The sequence below is a fragment of the Pantherophis guttatus genome, chromosome 2 (genome assembly GCF_059756535.1).
Source record: "Pantherophis guttatus breed Tessera chromosome 2, ASM5975653v1, whole genome shotgun sequence".
NCBI lineage: Eukaryota > Metazoa > Chordata > Lepidosauria > Squamata > Colubridae > Pantherophis > Pantherophis guttatus.
Window position 1 is genome coordinate 202,119,242 of NC_142064.1, and position 12,446 is coordinate 202,131,687.

General features: G+C 38.3%; 1 protein-coding gene across 2 annotated transcripts in view; it reads right to left on the reverse strand.

The window, feature by feature from the left end:
- Positions 1–12,446, reverse strand: part of CLINT1 (clathrin interactor 1) — an 89,340-nt gene that overhangs the window by 28,377 nt on the left and 48,517 nt on the right. For both annotated transcript variants that reach the window (XM_034401502.3, XM_034401511.3), the window contains exons 2-5: positions 5,883–5,987; positions 5,075–5,171; positions 3,353–3,461; positions 2,284–2,448 (exon numbers count right to left, since the gene is read on the reverse strand). In XM_034401502.3, the coding sequence (XP_034257393.1) occupies positions 2,284–2,448; positions 3,353–3,461; positions 5,075–5,171; positions 5,883–5,987 (476 nt within the window). The remainder of the gene's footprint in view (positions 1–2,283; positions 2,449–3,352; positions 3,462–5,074; positions 5,172–5,882; positions 5,988–12,446) is intronic.

A 12,446-nucleotide genomic window follows, 5' to 3' on the forward strand; every position in this document is an offset into this window, starting at 1 on the left:
AGAGTACCTTCTCTTTTAATTTCTTTTGGGGACAATCCATCAAACAGTGGGCAAAAGAATTTCAATTATAATTGCTGAGGTGTACTTGCTGATGTTCTGTATTGATACTCGATTGTGTGCAACATCACTTCGTTTTATATTCATGAACAAGCACTTAGCCCTGTTATACCATGGCACATGCGCTAAGAGTAATAAAATACAAACTCATACATTACTTACATGTAAAAATTTCTCTCTGCTTATTTCCATTAGGTCATGGCAGGTTATTTCCCCCAATCTGAGATTACCAAGTCCCCTCCTCTGCTCACACAGCTCCATTTATACATCGCACCAGATGATCACAGATAAGATACACAACATCCATGGAGACAATATGTCCGCTATTCTATCCCTTGTCCCTTGCCTCCATTTGTGTTTAATTTTCTTTTTAGAGTATTTTATATGAGAAGCTGGCTTGCTGCAAAGTACCATGTTCCATCCTGAGTTACAAGACTGCTTCTGGGCCCCTCACAGACATTTTTGGGAAAAAATATCTGTTGGTAACAGTAGCTCAGTGCTTTGTTAGAAAATATGCTTCCATAGCCAGAAAAAAAAGACAGAATAGGAAAGAATAGGAGCATACACAGAACTGCTGCAACCTTGAAACAAACTATTGGATTTCAGAAATTCTGACAAATAGTTTTGGATTGTTCATGGACTGCTGAAACAACCAACCAACCCCCCCGCCCCTCCAGCTTGATTGCTCCAGGTTTAGGATGAAACGAAATTTGGAGGGCTTCTGAAGCAGTTTATGGGCTGAGGAAAGCAAGGCAATCTAGAAGAGCCTCCAAGGGTGACATTTTTTAATTGGCCTCCGGTCTTCCAATCTTCTCTTCTCCCTCAGCAGCGTCAAGGGCCATTTTCCCAAAGTCAGTCCCTGGGCCTCATTTTTTTTTCTTTTTTCCCATTCCTGCTTGGAACAATGATATCTCTAATGGACACGTCTACTTATTCCATCACATTTTATTCTGCAAACATCTGAAACAAGTGCATTTCAGTTTGGTCATGGGCCACCAAAACCAGCTGCACTATACATGGAATGGTTTATGTTTGGACAACTGCATCAGGAGCTAAATATCGTATTAAAAAGCAATCTCATCTGCTTATTTTCTGTTCATGTCTCTGTGTTTTTTGATTAGCCTCAACTCTGATGGCAGCCACTTTATGACAGCACAAGAACTGGGCCAATGAAGTTGCTTCAGCAATTTTTGCCTATAATAACTTTCTTCATTTGTGACCCTCCAGATGAAATGAGTACAGTTCACAGAATATGGCAAATTGCTAGTTCAACTTCTCTCAAGATCACCAAGCGGATTCATCAAAAGCATTATTTCAAGTCATCAATACTTACTTGCACACAAAACTATAAGGTTCTGCTCCCCTTCACATAAACCAAGCCATCATGAAAAAAGTAATTATTTCAATATTAGATAATAAATCTTCAAAAATGTGAAGGCTCCTTTCCTAGATAGGTAATCCCTGTTCAGTGACCACTCATTCAGCTATTATTTGAAGTTAAGACAGTGCTGAGGGGACATAGGATTGGTCCTCGTAGTTGCAGCTATTGAAGCATCCCAGCAGTCAGGTGACCACAATTCAGGCGCTTGGCAGCCGGGTCTGAATTACAATGTCAGAAAGTCCTGCAGTCACGAAATCACCATTTGCAACCTTCACTGCTGGTTTCTACACAAGTCAATGGAGAAGCTGGTAGGTGGTTACAAATGGTGATCATGTGATGTTCCAATCAATGACCTTGTGGGGTTTGCCTAATGAAAGCAACTGGAACTGCTACTGTAAGTTGGCATGGTCATGTGATGTTATGTTATGCTTTTATGAGTTCCCAGTTCCAAATACCATCATTAACCAACGATTACTTGTTCTACCTGAGATATAGTTGTTTAGGTACTTTATGTCAAATTAACTTCATTCAAATTATGATGTGTTTAAGTATGTATGTATCCATGCACTATGTGTCTGCTTCACCTGTATTTCATACTTATTTTTTGTCACACAAATATGTAGCTTTGGATCATTTTCCTCTATAAATCAATAAACAAAGTATAAGATTTTTGATTCATTTGTTTGACCAGGTTCTTTTTGTCTAGTTTTAGGACTTATATGTAAACAGGTCAGGTTTCAAGTCATATTTATGCAGAAATACAAAAATTCAAGAGGGTTCACTAACTTTAAAATACCACTGCATGTCACTAAAGCCACCACCTGTTCTCTCCAAGCTGGACTTACTGTATCTGAATCCTCCAACACTGTCTGAAGAAACCCCAACATATTTATCTTTGTTTTTCTTTGCCTTTTTCCTTTCTTCACGAAGTCTGTCATCATCCTGGGCAAATTCTACCATTTCTTTCACTTTCTGGCGTATATTTACACCTTGGTCCTTGCCATTCTCATCTGAAAAAAGGCGCATACAAAAAGAAATTGGGAACGGTCTTTAACCTGAAGCATTTGCAGAAATCTCTATATAAAATGTACCCAAGAACTGCTAAGGTTATGTTTTCTAAACAATTTTATTTATTGAATGTAAGTTATACTTTTTATAGCCAATATTTCATCTTAACCTAAAGTGACAGCATTAAAGCACAATTTTAGTTTCTACGGTTTTCTAACCCACATTGATTTACTAAAAAGCTCACTTTAAAAAAAGTGAAAAATATGATGCTTAAAAACACATTTCCTGTCAGTTTTAACCCACTTAAAACAACCTTGCTTCTTAACTCTTTAGGAAGGGGTGGGGTATTTGAAAAGGGAAAAAAATGAATCAGATTTTTAAAAATGCTAATTGCTAGCTTTCTATCTTGCTTCAAATCTGTATTTTTAAAATCTTATCAGCTGAAGTGCACTACACACTAAAATTTGCTTCACCTCTCAAAGCCTCTTTTTTATTCAGAAAAAACACTGGCCTTGCTGCCTGAGCACTATAAATATTATTTGGTAGGAGGGGGAAAAAATCCCTAGCTTCAAACAGATGTGTATGTTTTGGAGCTCTAACCTTTCTTCCCAGATGATTAAAGCTATTCCTTTATATACACCACAGGGAACAACTCTCTAGTGCATATTTTAATATAAACCCAAACACTCATGTTGTGTTGGTTCTGTTGTTATTAGCTGGTCTTTTCTGCAAGTTCTTGTCTTCACTAATTAATACTCTAGGGCCCCACGTCTTGGATTCTGCACTCTTCACACAACCGGCAACAGTCACATTCTAATTAGAGCAGGGAAGCTTCTAAGCTGGTTCAGGTGACTGACAACTCCAACAACTGCTTTAATTTGCTTATAAGATTCTTCTATCGCTCACCTACAAAGTGGTAATTTTCCAGGGATCGCAAATCATAAATGTGTTCTCTGGCACTTGTAACAACACGCTCTGATCCATTCCTTATGAGGTAAGATAGCAGCAGCAGAGACTATAAAAATACAAAGCATCTTATGAATGCATGAAAAATGCCATCAGTATTTTAAACTGCAATGAAAAGGAAAGCTTAAACATGCAATAAATTAGAAAGAAAAGTAGGATTCATTCTGGTAAAAATGAGCCAACTTAAAAATGTTACAGAACTACTAGCAATACTGTGTAGATGTAAATCTGTGTTTTGCACTGAGACAAAAGAATAAATGGAGAACATTAATTCATACGATATTTGCCTGAAGAATGATTTTTTTTTCTAGGAAGAGAAAAATTGCAGTTAAGGCAATTTGGGGGAAAACGTTCTGAACTTTAAAGACTGAAACAATTTTCTTTTGTGTCTCTTTTTTGCAATTACTTTATTCCCCAGTGTTTTTCCATTTAAAAGCAATTTTACAGCAATTTTTCTATGCCGTTTTCTACAGGAAATGTGTTGATGTATAAAATTCAGTATTTTCAGATAAATGTAAGCAAACTTCAAAACAAAAATAAGTTTTTAAAGTATGTTAATTCTCTAAACTTCCTACAGCTTCCAGAATTTGCCTCTTTTTGAAAAACTAAAACCAGGGAAACAAAATGGAACGCCCACAGATGCATAGAAGTCATTCACCTTCAGCAGAAACATGTCTATAAATTGTAACTGAAAGTAAATAGATCATTCTATATAACCTTAACAATATTGAACAAAATGCATAATAGCTTTAAAATGTATGTATGTATGTATGTATGTATGTATGTATGTATGTATGTATGTATGTATGTTTAGAGCAAGTAATCAAAATACAAAACAGGCACAAAGTTCCTATTTTTAAAAAGTTAACATCTTCCAAATTATGTGGACTGTATAGATTTTAAATTTAAAGCCTTTTAGTGCTGCAAGATACCATGGAAATATGGCATTACACATACTTGAATTTCACTGAAAGTATAATGGAAGAGCAAGTGTAGAAGAAATAAAACTGAACTGGGCCAATAATGGGAGTAAAACAAGAGATAACCAACTGGTTCTATGCCCAGTAAAATGAAATAAAAATATATAAAATGTAATAAATAAGCCTGTGCATTGAGAGGGAGAAAACAGAATATATAAAAGGCATCAGAACTAAATGTAGAATGTTCCTTTAACAGCTTCAAATTGAGTTTTTTTAACGAACATTCAGAACTAATATTTAAAATTGGGTCTCTCAACAGTGGACTGCTGGGAGGGATTTAGAAGATCAAGCTACAGAGGATCCCTTATTTGGTTTTTATTAAGCAATAAAAGTCAAAATTGCTAGAAGGAATTCAATTTAAGAACCTTTTTATAAAAACAACAACAGACCCCTCCCCACTTCCCAAAAAATCCCTTGGTTTTCAAAGCAGACCATTTCTTAAAAATGTATACTGAAAAAGAATTAACTTGATTAAAATCAAGTTCTACTAATTGCACACAGAGGATCTGGAAACCTGTGAAGTTTAGCATGGATATTATGTTAATGAACGCACAAAACTGAGTTAATTGCCAGAGGACACTGTGGTAAAATTAAAACATTCAGATGTGTTTTTCAGCATTCAAAGTTTACACCAAAATTATGGTTTTAATAAATGAATACAAAAAGTCACTATTGTACATACCTTATAAACTCTCCTCCAGTTCTTTTTATTGTCTTTTAACATCCGTGTCCAAAGCATGTTCATAAGTTCTGGAAACTGTTCATACATAAAAGTAGCTCTAGAAAAGAAAAAGATGAAAATGAGGAAGAAGAAGGAAGAAGGAGAGAGAATTATCAATGGTGTATGTCACCACTTGCATTTGACAGCAGGTGGCAGACTTGCTCTGAGTTAAGCCTCCACCAGCAATTAAGAGCTATGGACCATTTATACAGAAGTATTTCATATATAGAATTAGCAATGCTGATGTCTTTCCATTGGCAATCATGAAAAAATAAAAATAAGGACAGCTTTATTATTTTAGTCCAACATGACATTCATGTGCTCTTTGTGGGAAAACATGGTTGTGAAGGAGCCCCACTATTTATATTTCAAAAATGCATTACAAGATTCTTATCCAAAAGAAATATTATGTGTTACTTAATAAAAGGAACACAGGTAGTTCTCGTTTAGTTACCACAATTGGGACTGGCAATTTAAACAAAATTAAGTGAAAGGGGACCATGCTTATAATCTTCACGTGTTTTACAGTCCTGGGAAGGGCTTAAATGTGAGGATTGGTCACAAAATTACTTTTTTATCAGCATTGTAACTGCAAATGGTCACTAAACGAGGACAACCTGTATTTAAAAGGAGCTGCTTGTGATCATTCTTTTCCATCATTAATACACTTCGCTCCCTAATTTATTTATATCCTTCAAGAGCGATGAAGCAGCAGTGGCATATATACTTAAAGATGTATCTTTCAACAGAGCTGAATCGAATTACTTACTTGGCAATCTCCCCCATGAGTTGCCCTGAAGGTCCCCATGGATCATCATTGGTTGCTTCTCGAACCTTAGACTCAATTTCAGAATAATTCATAACCACATTGGTGCTGTACAGAACAGAATTAAATGCAAGCACAAAGATTAGCATCAAAGTAGAGAAACACATGAAAACTTAATAATGGCACTAGTGGGGAACTTAATGAGATACCTCGGCAGGGTGGGAAAGAAAACGTCTTTAGTAGAGAACTACCCTGAGGAAACTGGAACACATTTATCTATCTTTAAGAAGGTTTTACTATCCCATTAACCTTCCGGAATATAGATCAGAGATAAGGGGTTACATGAGACTTGGAAACAGTCCAGTTAAAAATGGCTTTTGGTTAAAATTAAGAGAAACTGAGCTGCTGAAGAAGGCAGTAGCAGCTCAAGGCACAGTTACTTGCCTTCTATCACAACCCCCATAAAACTACACCCTATCTTGAGTGGAATCAGGTGAGAAGTGTGTTCTTTTAAAACCACTGCATTGTGAAAAAGAAGACTTGTGTCTCTTCTTAGCAGATTCCTGTCCAATTACAGAAAGGGGGGGAAAAAAGAGTGAGTACAGCATCGCAATAGCATGAATATAGCCTGAGCAAGGTAGAACAGTATGGAAAAATCCAAAGAACCACTCCCTTATAAAAGAGCTGTTAATCATTTTTGTGCTCAATATCTTGCCTGTAAGAATTTTTGTATCAACTATATGAAAGGCCACATAAAAATGGCTTTTTCTTTCTATTTCTATGCAGATCCCTATAGGGAAAATTTGTCTAATTAACATACTTTTACTTTTTTTTTTCAAACATGCATAGGAAAACAGATTAATCTCCATAGAATATAACAGCTAAATAGATTGGAGCAGCTAACAGTATGATTGACTCACAACCGTTTCACAAGAATTTCAAAATAAGGCTCACACTGAAGCCGATGGATCTGAAATAACACATAAATTGCTGCTCTAGGTAGGTCTAGGAACAGGTATATTTACATTCTTCTTATTGAAATTTCACTATGTGCTCTTAAATCATCCTAACATTGGGAACATTTTTTAAAATTTACATTCGAACAGTCATGTACTCAGTGTCTTAATTCTAAGAATAAAAAACATCTGTGATGGACAAGATGGAAAAACAAGATTTTCTAAAGAATTCTCTTGTGATAAAAAAAACCCAAGATAATTTCCTAGCTACTGCCATTCAACATAAGAGATTCCCACTCATTTCTTGGTAATTGAAATAACTAATGTAAAATACAGTCTTTGCATCATACTTTTCACCATATATATATGGTTCTTAGTTCTTGCCTATTTTTTTAAAGTAACTGCATCTGAATGTAGGGACTATTAATCTGTTTTCGAAAAAGTGAAGTCACACTTTTGAAGAAAACAGTATTTTCTATGTGTGTAGATGATCTTGATAACCACAGGCCAGCTCCAGAACTTCCATTCCTCCATCTATCATTTAGGCAGCAGAAGATAGCTCTCTTTCAATTAGATTAGATACTGGGTCATAGATTGCCTTGAGCTAAACTGATTTTGCAGACTTGAGTGAATACATACATTACTGATATTCTTGCTTTCACAAACCATTGCCCAATTTCTGTTAAATTGTTTTGGGAAATTGGTGAAGTGTAGAAAAGCTAAACTCTGATTCTTCAAGTTCTTACGGGCATTCATTAATGAGAGACAACAAAAGTTGAACTCAGTCAAAGTAGAGGAAATTATTTTAAATAGTGTTTATTTGGGGCAAAATAATGCTCTCTTGAACAGGCAGGCTTACAGAAAGGTATTTTTCTACAGTCAGGCCTACTATTCCTAGCTGCTTGCTATTGCCAGTAGCAGAAGTTTTATCAGTTACAACTGATGCACCAATAGCAACTCTGGAATCTGAATCTAAAGAGTAAACAATATATGATATTATATGATATAAGGGGGTTCCTGGAGATTAAATGCGGAATTAAACTGCTGGCTGGGTTCCCTTTCTGGAGAAAGTAAAAGTGGCTGTTGGTCAGTAATGAATTTAATCATACATCCATTGGATCTACTTTACAAATCAGCATACCTTTATAGCCATGAATCATCATCACCTGTTGTACACTTAAACACTACTCTAGAAAAATAAGAACATTTAACCAAATACTGTCTATTTCCTGGCAGAATAGTAAAAAAAAAAAAAATAGAATCATTGTGGAACTGCCACAACTTTATATTAATAGTCAGTCAATAACTTCTGAACATGAACCATACATACTCAAATTATCCCCTGATGAATCATCTACCTATTTCATCTTAAAATGAGCTAAAAAAGTTATGACCAGGGTTCCTCTTGGGAGGGAGATAAAGATACTGGCGGAATGTGCTGGAAATGTTTAGAAGTATGATCCATTAATTTTTTTTGCCCATACCTTGTAAAACGGATGAAGTAATATATATGTGTGTATGTATGTATTTATTTAAACAAGTTTGGCAGGAGAGGTATCCTATAGGTCCTGCCAGGCAAGAAATGTTGTTTGGTAGGGTCCAAGAGGAGAGCCTTTTCCGCTTTGGCATCCACCTGGTAGAAACATCATCAATCTAGTAATCAGCTTGCCCCGACCCTGTTGGCCTTTTTCAAGACCTTAAAACTACAGTGATGCCAATAACCATGGAAAACCACGATTGTGGTATAGCTGGTACAGTGACTGTCCTATATGTTTTGATGGATGGAAAGTTTTTACCTCTACTGCGAATGTTATATATTTTTGTATTTGTAATATGCTTTTTACATTCCCTCCCCCCGTTTTTAAATTGTTGTATTTCTGTTTACTATTTTTATATTTGTCTCTGTTTGTAAGCTGCTCGGAGTTAAGAGATGGATATAAATTTGATAATAAATAATTAAATACCTAGAACTGATTTTTTCAGACATAGTTTTTCATTGCTCATAATGTGACCTTATAAAATTTGGAGGTACAGTAACAGTTGGGATTGACACTGCTTTAATATCCCACCCCTAAAAAAAACCCCCTCCAAAATATATTTGTTTTAATAGTAGAAAGTTTTTAAGGTCAAGTTTTAAAGAGCCTTGGTGGCGCAACAGATTAAAGTGCTGTTAAATAACACCAGCTGCCTGCAATTACTGCAAGTTCGAATCTCACCAGGCTCAAGGTTGACTCAGCCTTCCATCCTTTAGAGGTAGGTAAAATGAGGACCCAGATTGTGGGGGCAATAAACCGACTCTGTATAAAAAAGAACACCGCTTAGGCCCCCCCCCCGAAAACCCTACTAAGCAGGTATATACAAAAGTATGAAGGCTATTGCTTAACACATTGTAAGCCGCCCTGAGTCTCAGGAGAAGGGCGGCATATAAATCGAAGCAACCAACCAACCAACCAACCAACCAACCAACCAACCAACCAACCAACAAATAAATAAATAAAGGCCCTAATTAATTTTTTTATATTATATTTGGCCAATATATAATCCGAATCTGCTTTATTTTGATATAATTGTCAGTCTACAAATGAAAACTATTACATATCTCAGATTCTATCAAAATAAATCAATTTACATAATAACAATTAGAACTGCACTTATTCACCACTAAAACTGGGCCATCAAAACACACCCTTCATCCTAATGTTCTGCAATCCCATTTTTTCTACAGGCACATATTAACCTAATGCCAATTTTGATTCCCATTCATATGGAACTGGTTTTCAAGACAGGCTTCAGAGATTTTGTAGCTTTCAGCACACAACTTCTTTTGTCTAATGTAAGAAATACCTGTAGATCAAATGCAAAAGGTTTTGTTTTTACAACCTTTCCCCAAGCTCTTGTTTGAAGGGCTGGAGGAAAGACTGGAAGATGAAGTGTTTCCTCCATTTCTTTAAGTTAAATGCTTAAGATTTCAAGTCATGCAGGAAAGAAAAGCCACAAGCATCCATTAACACCACACATAAACACACACACACACATACATACACACCTATCAGTCACTTTAGAAAAAAAGTTCCCTGAGTAATACAATCTGTGAGGTACTTAAAGATTGTGAAAGTGGAAAAACAGCACAAAACCCTAAATTACAAGCAGCATGGAACACAATGTATTTTTGAATCCATCCTGTTGTAAAAATATTGTTCTCAGCAAACAAAAGTACTCGTAAATTTCAAGAAGTGATTGAGCGCACACAAAAAAATAAAAAATCTTGCAGTCACATTTCATTCAGCAACAAATGTAAACCGGGAAGGGAGGAGGAGGGAGTAAGAGAGAAAGAGGGTTGTGTAGTTTGGCTGCGTTCCAGGCCATTTAAAAATAACTGTTTCTAAAAAGGTGGAAATCTAGTTTTATTCTTCCTTTCCCATGTTTTCTATGGCCCTCAATCCATGCCCTACCCATGATGCCTGTGACCTTTAAAGCAGAAAAAAATTTACTTCCAGATGTGAGGGGAAAAAGTGACTGGTTTGACTGCCAAGACTTCCTGTGATTGATATAAATTTGATATCTGAGGACACTTTCAGACACCAGGGGAGGGGGCTCCTGAATTAGTTTATCCTGGGCCTCTTCCAAAGAATCCGGTTGGACTTCATGGACGGAATTCTTTGCAAATATGAATGTGCTACATAATAGCCGGATTGACAAATGGGCTATGGACACTTTGTGCTTAACGCTTGCTAAACTCCAAGATGCTGTCTGGCAGAGGTTACATTCTTTTTTCTCATCCTCAATTAGAATCTTCATTGTAAACCATTTTCTAAAAATGTTCATATGAGTAAAAATTATAAAATCTCGTTTCCCACCCCGGAACTGTTTCAACAAAAACTAATACTCTACAGAGTAAAATCACTGATGTAATAGCAGTAAAAGAAAACAGAAATTTAAGCTTATTTTGCGAAGACCTGCGCAACATTAACACAGGGAAAATCCCAAGCAGGTTATAAACTAATGACTCAGAGTTCATGCACAAGGCTCAAACTTCCTTTACCCGTTTCTAGATAAAAGATGAATCCAACCAGTTCAAAGTGCTTGTACTTTGTTTATGGTTTAAGGCAGAGTTCCCCAATGTTTCCGGCTTTGCAGGCCAGCGGGGAGGAGATGGTTCCATGCGAGTGGATGGCAAGCGCATGTACACAGCTCCATTTGTGCAAGTGGTGAGCACCTGAGACTGCCACTCACGCAAAGGGAGCAGGCGTGCACACACTCACCTGCTGTTCATGCAAGTGAGGATGTGCGCATGCTCACTGGCTGTTTCCGCGGCCCGGTTGCAAACCCCTCACAGCCCACTAGTGGGCCATGAACCACAGGTTGGAGACGTATGCTGCAAACAGGCTTTCTGTTGACAGTGAGTTCCACCTTGGAGGAAAGAGCCGAGGATTTTGTTCAGTATCTGTATGACAAAATCACTCAGATTCGGGAAGATCTGGACTCCGACTGGGTAGATCCAGTGGAGATGACGGAGGCAGGTCCTGAGAATGTTATCTGGGATGAGTTTGATCCCGTGACCCCTGAGGACATGGACAGGATTCTGGGTAGACTGAACGTGACCACGTTTGTTGGACCCGTGCCCCTCCTGGTTAGTGCTGGCTTCCCGGGAGGTGATGCGAGGCTGGCTCCAGGGCATTATAAATGCTTCATTGGGCGAGGGTGTCTTTCCCGCCGCCTTGAAAGAGGCGGTGGTGAGACTTCTCCTCAAGAAGCCTTCCCTGGACCCGGCAGTATTGGCTAACTATCGTCCAGTCTCCAACCTTCGCTTTGTGGCGAAGGTTGTTGAGAGTGTGGTTGCGCGACAGCTCCCACAGTACCTGGATGAAACGACGTATCTAGATCCGTTCCAGTCGGGTTTCAGGCCTGGGTACAGCACGGAAACGGCATTGGTCGCGTTGGTGGATGTTCTCTGGAGGGCTCGGGACAGAGGTTGCTCCTCTGTCCTGGTCCTATTAGATCTCTCAGCGGCTTTTGATACCATCGACCATGGTATCATGCTGCACTGGTTGGAAGAGTTGGGGGTGGGAGGCACTGTACTACGGTGGTTCTCCTCCTTTCTCTCCGACCGGTCGCAGTCTGTGTTGACAGGGGGGCAGAGGTCAACCCCGAGGCCCCTTATATGTGGGGTGCCACAAGGATCGGTCCTCTCACCCCTTTTGTTCAACATTTATGTAAAGCCGCTGGGCGAGATCATCCGTGGTTTCGGGGTGGAGTACCATCAATACTCTGATGACACCCAGCTGTACATCTCCACCCCAGACCACCCCGATGCCCTTGAAGTGATGTCCCGGTGCCTGGAGGCCGTACGGGTCTGGATGGGGAGAAACAGGCTCAGGATCAACCCATCCAAGACCGAGTGGCTGTGGTTTCCGACGTCCCGATATAGTCAGCTGGTGCCATCGCTGACTATTGGGGGAAAAGGGCTTGCAACTTGGGTGTCCTCCTGGATTCACAGCTGTCTTTAGAAGAGCATTTGACGGCCGTGACCGGGAGGATTTTTCATCAGGTTTGCCTGATCCGCCAGTTGCGTCCCTTTCTAGATCGGGACTCCTTACGCATGGTCACTCAT